This window comes from Sciurus vulgaris, assembly GCF_902686455.1.
Source record: "Sciurus vulgaris genome assembly, chromosome: 15".
NCBI classification, from domain to species: Eukaryota; Metazoa; Chordata; class Mammalia; order Rodentia; family Sciuridae; genus Sciurus; species Sciurus vulgaris.
In genome coordinates this window covers 11831080-11851312 of record NC_136476.1, presented here as the reverse complement: position 1 = coordinate 11851312, position 20233 = coordinate 11831080, and the positions used below count along the sequence as shown (strand labels likewise).

Genomic DNA, 20233 nt, shown 5'->3' with positions numbered 1-20233 from the left:
TCACTTCTCCATCTTGAGAACAAAAACAGCATTTGGCATTTGGTTATCCCAAACGCAAATCTTCGACCCTTTGTTTTTAGTACTTTGCCATTTTGATTTTGTTTTTTTAATTTGCTTGTGACTCTCTGCTTCCCCCATCTTTTTTTTTTTTTGGTACAATGATTCTTACCTTGTCTTTCCCCAGTCCGTTTCTGACCTGGAGAGACGTACAGCATGTTATTGTCAGGACTTCCCGTGCGGGACATTTGAACGCTAATGACTGGAAAACCAATGCTGCTGGTTTTAAGGGTGAGAACTTCTTTCATATTCTGTCACAGGCAAAATATTTTTATTTTTCCCCCATTTTGAATGGAGAGCAGGAAATACAACTCCTCAAACGAAATTTTAAATTTTATGCTCGCAAAGAGCTTGATCTTTTAGTAACTAAAAGGCAGATTGATATTTTTTAAAATTAAAACTACATATATAAGGCAGGCTTCTTTGTCTTCCCAGATCATAGGTCAGTTTTTTAGATCAATCAACTCCCAAGTACAGTCGGCCTATGGGACTCCTAATTAGTTTATTTGTGCTGTCAATCATTATCTGAGTTGTATTTTAGCAATGTATTTTAAATTCCGTTACCTTCTATAGTAATTATTTCCTCTTAAATAATAATGGATAGATATTGTTCACATTAGTGTAGCACTGTTAGTCCATGCATTCTGTAAATTTTGTTTTGTTTTTTTTTTCAACTTCCACAAAAAGAACAAGCATATTTCTAAGAGATGTTACTTTATATAGACTAAAAATTCTCATGCAGCTTTGTTTCATTCACTCCTTATGCACCTGTGTACACGTATAACAAAATTTTTCCCATGGCTAATGCAGATTATATTTCCCTCCAATGGTCTTATTAACAGCATCCATTTTATTTATTGTCAAAGATAATACGTGTTGTAATAAAAAAAAAACACACAGATGTTCTAAGGATTAGTATAGTTTACTCAAGTTGAAGATGACTTAAATATTAATCAACTAAGTTTTAACAAGATTACTTTTTATCACACCTTTAATTTTAAACTTACTCCCAATAATTTTAATATTATAACATAGTCCCCTGTGGATAAGAACAATGTTCCATACCATAGGGAATATCTACTTAAATAAGATTCTGTTCTTCAGACTGTAGGTAATATACTGAATAATCCTGAACAAGTCATTTAATTTCAAAGGGTCCTAATTGCCCCAATTTATACATTTTGGAAGCTGAATAATATTATATACATGTGATATCTTAAATATGCTCTTAATATATCCTTAGGGAATTATGCCTAATATATGCAAATATTCATGTTGGAATATATATTTAAAAATTATTTATAAATAGCTTATAATACACTCATGATTAGCTAGACCCTATAAATATGACAGGTAACCAGTGCACATAAATAGTTCTTTAATGTTTTCACCAAAGGCTTTACTCTGTTTTTAAACAAAAGGCTGACCCTCTGCTTTTGAGTATTAGCAAACACCTCTTCCATGCTTGTAAAGGACACAATGCAGCAGTGTCCAATGAACTTTTTAATCTAAAGAGTTTTCAATACCTGGTGGGATCCCATTCTCTGAAACCTCAGTCAAATCACCTGATCCCCACAGTGCAACATCATCGGGCACCATCAAAATTTTTTGAAATTTATTGTTCTAGAAAACCCGGAATGTATCTTCCATCTTGGTTAGCTTCCACATGTGCCCAACGACTGCTGTATAAATCCATGAGGCTGTTAGGGAGCAAGGGACCAATGCAGAACCTTGGCTGGTTCAAGGCTGGAGTGAACTTCTTAGCAGAAGGTTCACAGACTAAGTACTTTGACCTCCATGAAGCTGAGGAATCAACTTTAACCCAAATAAATGTCTTAGTTTTACTTATTCCTTTTTGGCAACTTAAAAGGAGCAAATGGTTCTAATAAAACATGCAGCTCTTTTGAAAACCCCTGTTGGTTTTGGAGACGGGGAAACAGAGGATTTAGACTAAATCACCAGACCCAAACCTGAATCTGAAGGGGCCTGTACGCTGCTTCTGGCAAGGAGGAAATAGTATTTTACTATTGCACGTGGCAATATTTAGTATAATATTTCACTCTACTCTTAGATGGCTGCCAAGAGTAACAATTAAAGTTCGCTTTTTCATAGATGAATTACTCTGACTGGTCTAGGTTCCCAGTGGAATTGTTTTGTAATTTTGTTGATGGCAAGCCCCATATTTCATCTAAACATGATCATAATGAGATGAATTTTTTAAAGAGTTATTTTCTTCCCTACTCTAAACATTTCCATCCCCTCCCAAGTGTCTCACAAATAAAAGCAATTACAGCAGAGGCTAGCAGGAGAAGCAACATGCTTTGGGGAAGCAGAGAACGCAGGTCACCAGGACCAGAGGAAAAAAGCAGACTGACTTTTTATGAAATAAGAACTGAAAGAACAAAAAGACCTAATGTTTGGAAGAGGTTTGTGTAAGGAAAGCTCAGTAAGAGCTAGTCCTTTCAATTAGGTCAGCTGACTTTTGCAGGCCTTGCTGAGCAGGAATCTATGCCAGGCATTCCTCCCTTGGACAGGAGAATTTGAAAGGAGTCTGCCACCAAAAGCCAGTGCTCACAGGTGCTCGCCCCATCCCACCTAACCCAGACTGAACACTGATCAAAATGTATGCATGAAATGAATTCAGAAACACCTGTACTTCTCTGGCCTTGCTTTTGTGATCTAATGTTGAGCAATCGATTTAAAGAGTATGTAAAGAAAGGAAAAAAAAAGAAACTGATAGCAGTGATGAGGATGTTAATATCCAACAGAATTTCTTTCTCGTCTGGTAAAGCAGAAGCCACTGAGAGTAGCTACCAATTCAGTTTTGGGTTTGGAAATCAATAGATATTATCACTGACAAAGAACACCCTAAACAGCAGTCCCTGCCAAATCCAGTTTACAAAACCTCCCTATTCTTCTTCCTTCAGACATACCCACATGTCATACCTCCCAGGCAAGCAGCAAGGCTAGACAATGGGTGAACTAGACCACTGGGGGCCCTCCCGAAGGCAGGCTTGATCCAGACTCACTCACTTTGTGTGTTGTGGACCTAGAAGATGGAAGGTGTTCCCTGTTCTTGAAGCAGCTGCGGGCTTCCTGCCCAGGTTCTCATGCAGATCAGGAGACAACCTTGAAACACTGAAGAAAGGGACTCTCTGCTGACTCATCTCTTGTGTTTCTCAGAGAGGAGAGTGAGAAAACCCTAGAGTTTCACAAGACAAACAAGGAACCCAAAACTTTCTCTAGTCTTTGTGTTCTCATAGTAGCACTTTGTAAATGACCCCATGATGAGATTAGCTCACAGTGAGGGAAACCCCAAAGATGCAAACCACTATCAACATGTTTATGCTAATGGCACCTCAACCTTTAACAATGGAATTAAGTTTATTTTGTCCCACTGCTTCTTGAATAATAATAATAATCTTATAATTAAAATGTCTTTATAGCATATCAGTTTTTCAAACTAAACATAATCCAATGAACACATATTATGAAAACTGACTAAATGTCGATTTGCCTTGTTCACTTCTGAATAATTCTCACTAAATTTCAAACTACACCTTTTGATTTTATAACTCCTCTAAAGATAGTTTTATGAAAAATAAATGCAATAAATGGCATACATCAATGAAAGAATCTACTTGAAATTGTAAGTGCAAATAGGAAATTGTCTTAGATCAGATGAATAGGTCTGGTATTTTGCCACTGGAGAAATGAAGTCTAAATTCTAGTATTTTGCTACTGACCAACATGTGTAATGCCGTGACATGATTCTAGCGTTAAGCTCTTTGGGATTTTGTCAGGATTATTGCTTTTTCTCCCTTGATCCTTTCCCATTTCTTTTATGAAAAGGCTTTTCTGTTTTATTTTGCTTTGTTTTGCTTTCTGTTCTTTTTAATCCTCCCTCCATGCTTCTTAAAATGTACCGAGTAAGTATAGAAGCAACGGCTTTTTTTCATCTGGGTGGTTTTCTTCCCAGAATTTAATTGATGCTGTCCCTTCATTTATTGATATTTCCTAGCAACTTCAGTGTGCCAACCCAACTCATGTTGAAGTGAAGCCAGGACGTAGGCAGAAATGTCAGAGGCTCCATAGTGTTGCCTAGTCAGATCTGCCCTGGCATAATTCACATATGGAGACAGAAATTTATATAATGCGTATTTTTATACTTCTGAGATCTAAGGCCCAACAGTCTTCCAGATCATTTTAGAGAAAAGTATCAGTGATCCTTCTCTCATCTTCTAAAATTCAGCCCAACCTCAGCAGCAGAAGGCATCTAAGACAGAGAATACCTCTTTAGGGTCTGATGTGTACATCCAGCAACTCTATTCGGGCACACAGGATTGTGGTCCCAGAGAGCCATGCCAAAGACTTTCATTTGGGCATTCTTGATAGTCTGTGGCTCATTTTGTTTCAGGAGGAAGTTAACTCTTTGGGGGCGATCAGTAGATCCCTTTTAGTGCTTTAATATGAGTAAACTGCAAATGCACTGTCCCTCTTTCCCCATGTGCCTGGGCTGTTGCAGCCTGGTTCTGACTCCTGACCTTTGGTTCTAGTATGTGTTTATGATGATGATTGAATGCATGGACGTCAGTGCTCTAGCTTTATATCGAATTATTTGTATTTGGATTATGTGACTTAAACTCTCTTAAATCTAGGAACAGGAATAGACGTCAGATAATAAATTAGGACCTTCTGTCATCTTTACTAGGCGAAAGGAGGAAAAAAATGTCATTGAAAAATCAAAAATGACAACTCAGTGAGCGAGGGTACCACGCCTTCCATTTCACTGCCCTCCCAGACTATGTAAGTCTCTTTTTTTCTTCCAGCATGTTGCTGAAATCTCCCATCCCCACTGACTCCTTCCTCCACCAAAACTAAACTACTAGATTTTTTTTTTTTTTTAATTTCTAACTGGTTACCCACCATGGGGAAAACGATTGACAGTCTAACGTGACTTCTTAGCCTCTGAGACCTTAACTTTTAATAACCTTTATTACTTTCAATTGCCATCCATTTATTTCCATGGGTAGGGCTGGTAATTTTAAGATGTTCCAATATATTTTGAGTACCTACCTGTCTTGCTTTCAGTTGTAACACTTATTAAAAGGAATTAGAAATGCTGAAACCATTAAGCATGCCATGTGTGAATCCAAATGAGAGGTTTTGAATTGTCTTCTTTTTTGTTTTTCACGTGTATGAAGTGATTTCTAATACTCTTGTTATTTGAAGGGGTAAAGTTTCATTTTATTTTCTTATTTCATGTTCAAATAATATTTCATCTCTGCCACCTAGCACATGGATTTGCTGCTGGTAGCTGTGGTTAAAGCTCCATAATGCACCTTAATTGGTAACCTGTACATTGCATTTTTGAAGAAAGGTCAAATTGAAATGTTATTCATATGATCTGTGTCAGAGGTGGGATTAGAATCAGATGCTTGACTCTAGTTCAAACCATTTGCAAAAATACAGCGATTATTACTTGGAAAGATAGAGGGAGGTAAATTTATTTGAGTCTACCTAATAAAGTTTGCTCCCTGGAAATGCCACTGTGCCACCTGATTTTTTTTTTTTTTTTATTTGAGATTGTCTATTTTTCTTCTACCATTGTGCTCTGTGACCTGACCTTCATTCCCTATTCATTGACTTAAATTTCTTTTCTTATTTAATGGCCATTGTATATGTGAGCTTATTCTCTACCTATCAATAACAACAACAACAAAAAGATGTGAATTACACATAAATTAGGGATTTTACTTTATTTCTTTTGTCTGGTAGAGATTTACCTAAATGTCTACATGGGAACATAGGACCCCTGGCAGCAAAGCCTGTTGGATCATGGTTTAATCTAGAGTCTTATATCAACTGGTCCCATGAGAGTGTTCAAGTCAAGCCTACTAAATATGTGAAGTTTAATAATATGTCCTGCAAATAAAAAGTCTGTTTTTTTTTTTTTTGTTTTGTTTTTGTTTTTTTTTTTTTTCCTCTCTACTGGCCTTTTACTGAATGATGGTGTTAGATTTGTTGGACTTTGAGACTTTGGTTTGGTGTCCCTGTAATTTTAAACATACACTTTCACACTTGAAATCTGTCTTCGGGGCTGCATAGTAGAGCCCTTGTCTAGCATACACAAGTCCCTGGGTTCAGTCCTGAGAACTGAAAAAAAAAAAAAAAAAATCCACCCTCAGAATAGAATTTAAATGATAGTTGTACTATTTGCCTATTATTTCTCTGCTAGATATAATTAGGAGAATTATATTTGGAGTATTTTTTGTTTTGCCACAGTCTTAATAACCAAATTATATTTTCTGTGGCTTTGAGGCCAATTAAGAATTGTGCACCTTGTTTTTTGCAGAATGTGGGTAACTAATAGCCAACATAATTAGGAGCCTGAATTGAATGAAAAGTGCTTTAAAAATAGAAAACACCAAACATAAAAAGTCTTAAAAGTATATTTTCATGTGTATCTGTTTTCTTACCTGAAATAAGAATAAAGACATGGAACTATATTGTAAATAAAATATTGTTTGGGGAATTGAAAATTAAATGACCTAAAATGGGCTGCAAAAAATATGTACTAAGGACTTCATAATGAAGTTATCACTCATGTGTCCTCCAACTAATTTGTCCCACAATCTTACATGAATGTTAACACAACTATATGTAAATTTTGTTTTGCAATATGTAAATGTCACCTTAAATTCACCCTACTAAATGTCTAAAGTCATAATTAGTTTCTTCAATAGAGAAACTAGTAATAGAAATTTGAATTGATTGTAGAGTACCAACATCCTGTTGACTCTTAAGTAATTAATATGTCAAATAAAAGTTGTAAATATAAAATACAATTTTTTAGCAATATACAAGAGATTTTACATTTAAGAGAAAGTCAGTGTGTTTCTTTTTGTGTAATTACTTGAAGAAACCCAAATTACTAACTCTTACTAGGTTGGACTTCCCCAGTAATTTTTTTTTTTCTTTCTTTTTCTTTTTGGTGTCACTGGGAATTGAACTCAGGGGCTCCACACATGCTAGGCAAGCACTCTACCACTGAGCTACATCCCGCCCCCCCTTCCACAATTAAAAAAACTCTCTATTTCAGCACGTGATTTTGATTGTCCTTAATAGTAGCAAATCTTGATATTTTGTGGTGTCAATTGATATTTTAAGCAAGATAAAAGTCAGCAAGCTATAAGACAAGTGGTTACAGAGGGTAATAAGAGTACTTTTTGTCAGAAAGTATGTTGTGACTATGAAGTACTGAAATGGATTTCTTGGAACCACTGATAATTGGATTCTGAATTCAGTTCCAAAATAAGATTTGAAAAACTTAAGCCAAGACAATTTTATCTAGAGACTATTTTGAAATTTAACAATCTTTTTTTTTTTTTTTTTTTAATTTGAGATTTCCTGGTTTTTAAAACAAAAAAATCACTCTCTATAGAGGTTCAGAACTCCGGTCAAACAACCTGGGATTGAATCTCATCTTTAAAAACCAATAAACAATGTATCTGGCAATCTTCATACCTTCTTCTCAGCTTTATTCAGATGAATTTATGTACAATGAAAACACACTATTTTAATTCATAGTATAATGCATTTTTTTCTTTTCTTTTTTTTTTTTTTTTTTTTTTTTTTTTTTTTTTGGTACCAGGGATTGAACCCAGGGGCACTTAACCCCTGAACCACATGCCCAGCCCTTTTTATCTTTTATTTTGAGACAGGGTCTCACTAAGTTGTCTAGGGCCGTGCTGAATTGCTGAGGCTGGCCTCAAACTTGGGATCATCCTGTCTCAGCCACCTGAGCCACTAAGATTACAGACAGATGCCCCCCACCCAGCAATATAATGCCTTTTGTCATGTATATATACATCTTTGTAGTCACCACCATGATCAAGGTGGAGATTTCTATGACCCTAAAACAGTCTTTGGTCTTCTCCTTAGGCCCTGCCCTACATTCACACCATGCAGCCATTGGGCTACTTTCTGCCATTATACATCAGATCGCTTTTTGTAGACTTCCATATAAATGAAATTATTTGAAATTGACTTCTTTATCTCCATCTAATATTTTTAGATACACCTATGCCATTAAGTATGTCAGAAGTTAGTTCCTTTTCATTTCTAATTAATATTCCACTGTACAAATGTACCACAATTTGTATATTCCTTCACTTTTTCATGGATGACTTTCTGGTTTCCAATTTGGAGTTAATGTGAGTAAAACTGCTAAAGATAGCCATGTACAAGTCTTGGTGTAAGCAAATTATAATTTTTTTAAGACATAGGGAAAAAAAAAAAAAAAAAAAACCTCTCTAACTTGAACAGATGAACAGAGACCCCAAGGAGTGAGAGAATACTCCAGATACATAACCAGATAATAGGCCATTTCAAATAGTATGCATAGAACTTGTTCACCAAAAAGGAAGGGAATCCTCATAGGTAGAATCAAATGGCAAAGAGGAGAACAAGGAACAGAGAATCCTATAAAGAATTTAGCACCATTCCTCACTTATAGGGTACACTTAGGTAAAATTATTTATCCCTGCATCACTCTAACATAGTTAGGAATCTGTTCAGATTTTTTTATAATAAAAGTTGAACATACAGATATTGATACACATAGAGCTATGCCTGTTAAAATTGTGCATGTAGACAGAGACAGTCACAACCCCAATTAGAGCTCAGTATTTCATAGTCACATATCTCCTGCAGCTCTTCTGTTCTCATCTTTATTTTGTTTTTGCTAATTTGGATTATTTGTTTGCATTTTGTATTGTGATTTTATTTGAAGATTCTGGATCAACGTTTAACCTCCTCCTTTGTGTTTCTTTTTAGTAAACACTAAACAAGCTCAATAAGGGTTTAAAGAAAAAGCATATGATCTGCTAATGATTGTGAATTACACTCATGCCTTGGGTATAACCTGAATGAGAATCAAAAGTAAATCCAATGAGAGGGTGGAAGATGTTTGAGAATGTTAGGCTTACTCAAAGTGTGGGAAGCAAAGCTTGTCTCAAATATTGTCTTGAGTTGTTTCCTAGTCAGTTTGCAAGTACATGCATGCTTTTGATTATTGGCGTTTCCTGAGGAATTATAACTGGAGGAGATAGCTAGAGAAAAACTGCAGTTCAGGAGAAGGGGAGGAAAGGTTCCAGAATGCCATGAAAGGGCAGGTGTCATGTGATACAGAAAACAATTTAAAAGAACTTTGAGAAGCCAAGCTACTTGGGTCCTTGAGTTAGGGGTTGAAATACATTTTAGAGCCACTGTTGTGATCTGAGAAAGTCAGTTGGATAATAGTAATGACTTTCAAGCAAGTTGATTCTGGCTGCTAGTTGGGTGTCAGGAACAGTTTTGTTTCCCCAATTGATGGTGTGAATCCACTGATGTGCTCTGCAAGATGACTTGCATATAACCAGTTGACCTGTTGAAATGGATGGACATTCTCTTGTGGTGATCACTTTATATTATCTTAGTATGCAATTGTATATTTATGACCTTCAGGACTGTGACATTCAGCAAAATTTGTTATCATCTCTGGGCCTCCTTCTGAATGAGGAGGGTTTTAGAGTTAGGATATATGATCATCTTTGCTAGATCCTTTTTTTTTTTTTTTTTTTTTTTTAAGAAGAGAAAAAAATGATTTTGAAATGACTTTTTAATAAGCCCAGGGAGAAGGATATAAGCATGAGATTGCTTCTTGGCAAATGTCAAGCTAGAACTGTGCTTTGAGAAGACTGCATCAATGTCCTTTAACCAAAGTCTTCTCATCACCTGTTATCATTCATTACAACCTCAGAAAGCCACTTACCTACGACATATAAACTTCTTTCTAATATTCATTTGTAGTCTTTGTATGCACCACGCAACTTTGCAGAGAGTTAAGAAAATAAGTAATGTAATTCTGGTTCACATCCTGAATTGCTATATGACAGTTAACACAGGCACAGTCACAAAAGCATTTGAGTTTGTGATGACTTTCTCTGAAGTTTTGCATGAATATGACTTTTCTTGGCCATGAAGTCAAAGTCTTAGGAAAATGCATTGTTTTTATGAGCTCAGCAGAGGCTACAATGTAGATGCCTTCTTAATGTACTGTGTAAGATGATTGTGTTTCAAAATCTTCTGTTCATATTCTATCCTCAGACGCACCCTCACAGCCAATGTGAGAGTGTGTACCCACTTTGTTTCAGAGTTTAATACTATGCATCTTAGAAGCCTAAAATCCTCATTAAATTCCAGCCACCTGTCATTAGAGAATCAGAGGACATAGCTAAAATGTGAGAAATGTTTATGAGTATTTGCCAGAGCTCCCACAGTTGGTTGCCCAGGTTGTTGACTACATAAGAGAACCGCACTAAGGGTTAGACTGGGAGTAGAAATCTGCCCTGAAATTCACTCATCAAGCCATATGCACTAGAGTATGATAATGTTCTCCTTAAAGAGAGCAGCACCTTTCTCAAATTCATGTAGGCCCTACGTGGGTGTTCCTATTTCATAAAATTCTGATGTGATTTCTCTGAAATTGTCAAAGATACAGTTATCTTTTAAAAGGTATCCATCCAGAGATGGTTTTATTCATCTTCACCTTTACCCACTGCTTCAGTACTAACATTCACAGAACCTATTCCTGGTTAGCAAAGTAACTCAGTCTTACTAAAGTTAGAGGTTTTTTTAGCATGACTACAGTCAGATTTGTGACTGTCTTATCCCTCTTTATTGTCACTTTTCTAGAACAAGTTTGAAGTAAAATCTCAGAATTTAAATGAATGTGACTAAGCCTAAATCTATAGCTCTTTTCCCGTTCTTAGGTACATTCACCCTTTTTTGTGACCAAAAATGATTGCAGCTTCTTTAATTCAAATGTGTCATTATTTTGTATGCAGTCCAGTAGAAAGTTCATGTCTGGGGTGAAGACTCCTCATAAATATTGACATGTGCAGGACACATGAGCACAGAGCAGTGGTGGCAAGGCTGCATTTGAAGCTTTCCATGACTGACTCACAATGGTCCTCCCTACAGATCACCTTTTTAACCAAAGAAGGGAGCCCTAAGTCTGGAAGAGAATACTGTGTTTGAGGTGAATAGAAGAAAGTAATAGTGAAATTTAGTCAATATGTCCAGCAAAGACTACTGCACCCCTTCCATGTCCCAGATCAGGGACAGGGAATGTAACTGGCTGTATCTACACTGAGACTATGGTAAGTGGGTGCTATGGAAACTGGTTCAGGATCAACAACGTGACCCAAATGAACAAGAGGTGGAATGGCCTTCCTTAGCATCTTGTAAAACCTTGGAATTAGTAAAGATGGCTTAGCCCATCCTTTTTTGCAACCCAGAGAGATCTCGATATTGGTGCCAGTGTCTTTAATATAAACCAGATCTCAAGATTCAAAAAGAAATCCTGAAAATCAATCCTGCCCTTGTTTTCCCCAAGGCCACTGCATCTAGCAGGGTATAGTGACACACTAGGCCATCACTTTGCAGAATCTGCCTGGATACGTCTGCTGTCAAATAAATAGATCCATACTTTTTCCCCCTTGGATCTCAATGCAGACTCTTTATACATGTTCACATCTTGGTAGCCTTCAGCATTTCAAAGCAATTAAACTTCTATCACACATCCCAATAATGGTTTCAACAGACTTCATTTTATAGTGCAATACCAAGAAAGACAGTACATCCTGAAATTTCCAGAATCATCCTTGAGAGAGCCAAAAAGAAGGGGATTGTGATTGCTGCTGGGTGCTAACAAACAGGACTCCACGCTTTGGCACTCAGTGTCACTCTTCCATCTGTGCATGCCTGGCTAGTTTTAATAAAACCTGGCCTAAGCATGAATACAAAATAAAGTAACTTTTCCATATTAATATCTTCACACTCAGGGAAAATCCCTGATAGAAATGGCTGAAGAAGGTCATTTCTCAGCAAGAATAGGGGAAAGTGTGATGGGCCAGATGTTAAATTTTCTTTCCAAGCCCCACGAATTTCTTTCTCTACACATGATATTTTAATGAGTTTTGAAAGAAGTTTTGAAGAAAAGAGCAATTTCTATGCAAAAGACAGAAGAGTTACCTATATAACTTCCAAATGATTCCTCCACCCTGTTACATTGCAGGGTTACTCTGAGCATATGATTGATTTCAGACTTTAGTGGAAAGAAATACTGTGTGTCTTGTGGACAACCGTCATCATGGATACATATATAATAGAAAGATTCTGAAGACTTTAGCTCCGGTCCCTATGACTTTGCACAAGTACTTCTAATGTCTATGAGACTTAGTTTCTTCCACTACAAAATGTGAATAACACTATTTTGCTAATACGATTGTAATGATTATTTTAGTAGCTTACAGGTGATAAAATACATACGTAAGCTATTATTTTTACCTCCCCTTTGGAATTTCATCTGTGCATCTTGTTTGGAGTAGCACACTTGATGCATGAAAATACTTTCATTTTCCAGACTGTAGAACTAGGAAAGACACTTCAGTCCATTTTCTATGTTTCACTTCTGTACACTGAGCAGGAATTTTTACCTCAATTCAGACAAGTCCTAATGCTACCCTATCAATGCATACAACTTAACACCTTAAGTAATAATGTGCATTTGAAGAAGGAAGTATCTAAGCCTTCCACGCTTGAAGTGGGCAAACTAACATATCCACGGGTTCATTAAGCAAACTTTTATCTTCTTAAAATGTTTTTATAAAGGAAGCAAAAATATTGGGATAATTCATATAAAAAGATATTGACCTCATATTCTCTATAGCCGGCTCTTATTTCTTGTACTCCAGGTACAAGGGAAGGCATATTGGGAATCAGACCTACAGAGTCTCATGCCCTGTGTTGGAGATATTAGCCTAATCACCCAGACTTTCAAAGAGAGATGCCAACCCTAAAGAGTGGTTCTCAAAGTGGGGTCCCTAGACCCACAATATCAGCATCCTTGAAAACTTGTTTAAAGTTCAAATTGTGGGCCTTACCTCAAAACTACTGAAACTTTTATATTATATGTGTGTGTATATATATATATTTTTTATATTATATGTGTGTATATATATTTTTTTATATTATATGTGTGTGTATATATATGTGTATATACATATATACACATACATACATATACACTATCCTATATATGTATATATATACAGACACATGTTGTATATGTATATACAACATATACATATATACAATATAAATATATATACATATATATATTGAATAGTGTAATAGAACAGAGCAGTCTGTGCTTGAATAAATCCTGGGTGATTTTGATGAGAACCACTGAATTCATTCACCCTCCTTATGCAATGAATTAATTTTCTCCCTGAGCCTTTGAATAGTGCTAACAAAAGATCATCCTTAGAAGAAATGAAAAATGGTCTCTCAGAGCATGTTTTTCTTCAGTTTGCTAAGGAACTTATGAAAGGTGCTCCCAAGATACCTCATCCTTCTCAGTTGCTTAGCCCTTTACTCCCAGTCCCCCTCATTCTCCTTGCTGTCAGTCGAACCATGACCCTCTGTTTTCAAACTTTGTCTCTCTTTCCTTGGAGGAGGGGAAACGTTTCCATTATCCTACTGCTTCAGTTCTGTCCTTCCTTTCACAGCTAGTCTGAATTAGCTAAAACTTCCTGCAAACATGTTTCTACTTCCTCCTTCACCCATCCCCCGCTCGCCCTATCCCTAAGCCTCATGTCTTCTTCTAGCATTTTCTGCCCTTCATCTCCCCAGTTCACAGTTCTTTTCCCTTGCCTTTTGTGATGCAAAGATAAAACTTTTGTTCTTCTTTGACCTTTAAATTCGACTGTTCTTTCCTGACTTCTTTCAATTATAGGTATCAGCTCCTTGCTAAGGGTTTTCATTTCCACATCCAGAACAGTGACTTTACCATCTGGAATCTCTTTACAAGGCCTTCCCTCTGGCATTTAAAATCACAACTTCCAAAACAGAACTCAGAACCTAACCTCTGTAGTCAAGGAATACTACTCTGCCCATCGCCCCATGCAAGTTGACTCCCTCCTCACCTCAGTCACCTACATTGTGTGATTTGTGAAATTCCCGTGCTTCTTTCTTATTTAATCTCCTGTCTCATTGACCATTTGCAATAGTGCATGATCTCCCAAGTGTCACCATCTCAGGAACTAGTTTCCTGCTTCTGTCCTGTGCCCTTTCATATCCCATATAACCAATACCAAATCCATCTTGTTAAGAGTATCAGTTACATTTCTTGGTTTCCTGCATCAATAGCCATTCATTGCCTCCAGGTTAAATCTGGCTGCATTCCAGGCCCACAGAGCCTTCTCAAGGAAGCCACCATTCCAAATATCCTCATCTCATTATTTTCCCTTCATTAATCCAAACTATCCAAGAACTTAAGAGTCATCTCACATATTATTTCATCTGAGAGAAATATCCACTCCATATCAATGGCCTTTCCTGAAACTTTACAGAAATGTCACTATTATTATCTCTTTTTTGTTTGTTTATTTTTTTTATTTATTTATTTTAATTAAAAATTATAAATTTACATAGGGCAATGTTGTTTGATTCATTCTGTTATTTTTTCCCTTCCCCCCACCCCTCCCACCCCTCTTTTCCCTCTATACAGTCCTTCCTTCCTCCATTCTTACCACCCTCCTTATCCCTAACCCTAAACCTAACCCTAACCCTAACGCTAACCCCTCCTACCCCCCCTTATATGTGCTCATCCGCTTATCAGCGAGATCATTCGTCCTTTAGTTTTTTGAGATTGGCTTATCTCACTTAGCATGATATCCTCCAATTTCATCCATTTGCCCGCAAATGCCATAATTTTATCATTCTTCATGGTGAAGTAATATTCCATTGTATATATATGCCACAGTTTCTTTATCCATTCATCAACTGAAGGGCATCTAGGTTGGTTCCACAATCTGGCTATAGTGAATTGAGCAGCTATGAACATTGATGTGGCTGTATCTCTGTAGTATGCTGATTTTAAGTCCTTTGGGTATAGGCCATATTATTATCTCTTAAACTTAAAAAATTGACTGTCATGTAAATGAAAGGGAAAGTTCATGAAGAGCCTAACATTGTGCCTGAGCCTTAGATGGGTAAGATGTGGACTTCCTCTCAGGAAGATGATGTTATTCCCAGTGGCTGGAAATAGTTTCTCCTTCATGCTTTGTGATTATCATCTGTTATGGTAGGTGATGGTCCATGTCAGGTGAGCCAGTAGAGGTACAGATGGATGAAATTGCCAAATCTCTGGAACCACCAAGTGAAAATGCACCATTTGAACTAAATATCAACTAGATTTTTCTTTTCCTTTCTTTTATGGAAATTTAAGAAAAAAGCAAAAATAAAGGGGAATTAAATGAAGAATTTTCTAAAAATAATATGTGAATAACTCACACATAGGAAGATCTCATCATGTTGTTTGCTCAGTTTATACCAGGAAGATCCAAGCTGGAGTACTGATATATGGTCAATCTAACCCTTAATTAGCCTTTTATCAGAGACTCTTACAGTACATTTTTCATCTTGTTCTCATCTTTGTCTAGAAAATCTTAGTTTCCTAAAAATAAGAAACAAAAAAAATACAATCTGGAGATGCCCTAGGCTACACAGCAAGGTCTCTCCAAGCTGGTGAAATAGTTCTCCTAACTCTGTTCAAGAAATATCAGTTAAGTACTTCAAGAAAATTACTTCTTTATAACCATCCTGGAAGGAAATTAAAGGGGACTGGCCAGGGAAAAGAAGAAAGTAATTTGACATCTTTTTCTTTCCTTAAAATGGAAAGAGACCCTTGAGAGTAGGCAGACATATCTCTTTTTTATCTAATTCTGCAAATTCAACGAATAGTAAATATATACTTTGAATATGTAATATAATCAATTGTGTGTATTTGTAAATATGTAGATGCACATAGGTAAATGTAGAAGAATGTTTTCCTAAACTCTTACTGTTTCTTCTCTGTAATGATGAGCCCATCTGACTACCTACAGCTGCTAAGCAAACTCCTCCCAAGGGGAGCTTTGAAGTTCAGCCCCAGCAGACACCCCAGTATCTGGAAACTTTCCACAGACAAGACGTCAGTCATACTAGTGACGGCTGGCACGTTTGGATCTGGCTGGCCTTGTTACAAGAGTCTGAGACTTTAGGAAGAACAGGGAAAAATAAAAAGAAACCAAACAGCCGAATTCAAACTCCTGTATTTTTCTACCCCAAGGAAGTCTATGTTTTGCTCTACACAGCAGAAAAATAGAATAGTGACTGTCATTCTGGCTCTCTAAGATCCTTATAAGCCTTTTTAACCTAAATCTAAAAGTTTACACAACGGGGAGATACTGAAGAGAGATGGTAAGGACAGAGGCACAATGATGATTCTGGTCAGGTGTGACCTGCTGACATTAAGGGAATGAGAAGCATCACTTATATTTTCATACTTAACAGGTTACATTTTATGTTTTCAGATTTACCTGTCTATTTTTACTTTGAAAGAGCAGTTCTTAAGTATTTACATTTTGTACCGGGACATGGTGGATTAGTGCCGTGTCCCAGGCCCTCTTGGTTGTGTGCCCTCCTTCTGTCCCACACATTTGGCCCAGTTTGATTAATAGGTGCAGGAGGTGCAGGTCTCTGGTGGGAGCAGCTGTTTCAGAGCAGGTGGTTCAACACTTTGAGGATCAAAGAGCCCAGAGGTGGTAGGACCACAGCAGCTGCACACAGCTCTTTGATCTCTGGTTCATACTTTCTACCCAACCCCAGATGAAGCAGCCTCCCTCCTTCCAGGAACTGGGGTAACCACCTTTTACTCTGGTGGTTTACTAACAGGTAGATGAGCATAGCAACAACTGTATTGATGGTGAATGACATCCAACAGTCTTGGTTGGGTTTCAGTTGCCCTGCAGTCTGGTCCACCTCCTATTTATTTCCTGAGATATTTCCCACTCTCCCCATCCCTCACACCGCCCATCCTGGGGGCTGTGGTTTCACTAGTGCTCCCCAAAACTACACCCAGCTAGCTAATCACGAGACTCAGTCCCAGCCAGTGGAATGTGCTCTCTGCATCTCACCCTAACTAAATCCTACACATGCATCAGAACACAACCCAAATGTCCACTAACTGCAAGTCTTGGCTGACATCAAGAGAGTACTTAACAGCACACCAGGTTCTAGTAGGTTTCTTCAAGTCTGTTCTTTTTTACTGGTTTCTTACCCTTTTAAAGTGCTTTTTATATGTACAGTAATTACACAGTTTGGTGCTTTTAATTATTTTTCATTATATCATAAAATTATTATTGTTTCACCCCTTCGTTGACTGGAAACACAACTCATTTTCTGTTTCTTTGGACCTCATTATTGGGTTGAATACAGAGTAGATGCTTCACAAGCCAACTAAGTAATATAAAAACTAATTATATCAATTATTAGCTTATAGGTGAGTAAACCTTATCCAAATTGCTTGAGATCAGAAGTGTTTTATATTTCTGATTTTTCTTTTAACTTTTAGAATATTTGTATATATATATAATTAGTTATACTGAGGATAGACCCCAGTCTAAACAGGAAATTCATTTATGCTTCCCAGACACTTGCCCCAAAGGTAATTTTACGTGATATTTTAGTACCTCTGCATTTTTTATGGCAACCTGTCACATGAGGTCAGGTGTGGACTTTTTCCACTTGTGATATTTCAGACTTTGGAACATTTTAGATTTTAGATTTTAGGGATGTTCATCCTGTATTAGTGAAGTACATTGAAATTAGCACTTTTGAATAGCCAAGTATTGACCCTAATTTGTCAGTGGAGTTTTTTGTTTTTAATTTTTAATTTTTATTTGTTCTAATTAGTTGTACATGACAGCAGAATGCATTTCAATTTATTGTACCCAAATGGAGCACAACTTTTCATTTCTCTGGTTGTACATGATGTAGAGTCACACCATTCATGAAATCATACATGTACCTAGGGTAATGATGTTCGTCTCATTCCACCCTCTTTCCCACCCTTATGCCCCCTCCCTCACTCCCATCTGCTCAATCCAAAGTTCTTCCATTCTTCCCTTGCCCTGCCCCATGATGGCTCAGCATCCTCATATCAGAGAAAACATTTTTCAGCCAAGTTTTTGACATCAGTGATTATATGCATTTTAACAAATACACAGGTTCAGGATTTCTGTCTACCTTCTAGTTACTGGATTATTGATGTGGAGAGATGTGGGAGCTCTGCCACTCACTAGTAGCATCACATTATGCTCTCAGTTCTGCATAGAGTGAACAATCTCCTGGCTTGTTTATGAAGGGAGGGTTTCCTAGGACACAGGACTTTCAATTTTAAAATCAGGGCAGTCTTGTGCAAACCTGGACACTTAGTTCCCCTATTCCTCAGGAATGTTTTCCTCAGTGGAAGATACTGGCTGGACCTTTCTATAAATATTCAGTAATGGACAGCTGTCACTTAGTTGCATTTTTTTCCCCTTATATGCAGAATTTTAAATTTCTCCTGGGCTCCTTGTGGAGAGCTTCTATTTGCCCTTTTTTGCACCTGGATGCTGTATAACATGTCTGAGTCTGACACAGGGGCAGCAGAAAAACAACTTCAGAAAGCTCAAAAACTTATGAGAAGAAAAACTCTTGTTTGAACCAATCAACTTTTTAAATTATATGTAAGTGCTTTACTAATAGTCATTTTTAATTCATCATGATACATCAGTTCCATGTAATAGTTAACAGCAACAGCATTTCAAATAGCTGGCTCCAATAAGGAGAGTCCACTAGAAGAGAGAAATTGTACTAGATTTCCCTGGTTATAATTTCTGTTGTTTAGAAACTTCTGGTTTTTTGTTTGTTTGTTTGTTTGTTTGTTTGTTTTTTCTTTTTTCCTACTGAGCTACCTAGCTTTTCTTTAGAATTGAGTTTTTAAGGTCTCCTAGCTAAAGCTTTGCTTGAATTAACTATATCTGTTTTGAAGCTATACAGTTACTTACTTGAGTACCTAATAACCAGCTTCTCTCAGCACTTCTGGTCTTATCAGAAAAAGAAAATTTACTTGCCAGAGAATATTGCCTATTTTCCTGAGTTCTTTTGTCCATCTCACTCCAAGCAAGGAAGCCTTTGGATAACTGAATAAAAACTAGCTATCCTTCTGCTATAAGACAAAACCATTTTCCTGAGCTTATCTGCATAAAGAAGCCTATTTTTGGGGTTTCAATTGCTGTTTTCTATGTATCCAGCCATACACAGCCTTATAATCCTAAAGAAAAACATATAATGAGATGCAACTTTTCAGATCCCCTTTATTGAAGCATTCTACAAGAAATAAATTTACTTTCTGAAAAATACGCAAATAACTTTACTACAAGATCTTTATGTATATTCCTCATTTCTTCAGTACCTTTCAAATATCTGATTTGATTTTAAGTCATGACTAATGTTCAACCAGAAATGATATTTGCTGCCCCCCATTCACTGGTTTCTGCTGAAACCAGGCAGGATCCCTGTTCCCACCAATGTTAATAGCACTTTAATGTCATAGAATTTTGTATTTTGCACAGTGCTTGCATAGAGTGGATTCTGCTTGATCATCATAAAATTATTTCCAGGCTCAGGTTTTGCTTGAGCCTAGCATGAGAAATGTGCATAAACAAGACTTTTATGGCCATATCTCAACCAGTTGTTTATGGTATATTTACCATCGTTATATATTTGTGAAATATGAATATTGGCTCCATGCTTGAATAAATTTCAAGTGTTATTGATGACTTTATGGAAGTCAGTAAAAAAACAAAAACAAAAAAAAAAAAAAACAGACCTCCTACTTCCCCTTACAGTTCTTTAGTACACACTTTGTGCTACTTTGTAAATTTACTAAAATTTCTCAGTTTCATTCATTCTTTTCACAAATATTTATGGAAGCATTCCCCTAAGCCAAGTTCTACAGCCACTGGAGAGAAATAGTAACTGTGACCCTTCATGGTGTCCTTGGGACAGGCAAGACAGACTTGACTCAAATGGAAAAAAAAAAAAATCAGAATTTCTGTATTTATATATCACGTCATTTTACTGGGTGAACATTTTATACTATACAAAAAATGATTAGGCTTCCAAGCTGTTTAATGGTTATTTCCCCTATTGATATCACTTTTTGAATGAGCTATCTGCCCAACATTCATTGTATAATTAT

At 36.8% G+C, this 20233-nt stretch overlaps 1 protein-coding gene across 5 annotated transcripts in view; it reads left to right on the top strand.

Annotated features, from left to right (window-relative positions):
* PCSK5 (proprotein convertase subtilisin/kexin type 5) overlaps positions 1 to 20233 on the top strand; it is a 437767-nt gene that overhangs the window by 228010 nt on the left and 189524 nt on the right. For all 5 annotated transcript variants that reach the window (XM_079112090.1, XM_079112091.1, XM_079112089.1 and 2 more), the window contains exon 10: positions 185 to 288. In XM_079112090.1, the coding sequence (XP_078968216.1) occupies positions 185 to 288 (104 nt within the window). The remainder of the gene's footprint in view (positions 1 to 184; positions 289 to 20233) is intronic.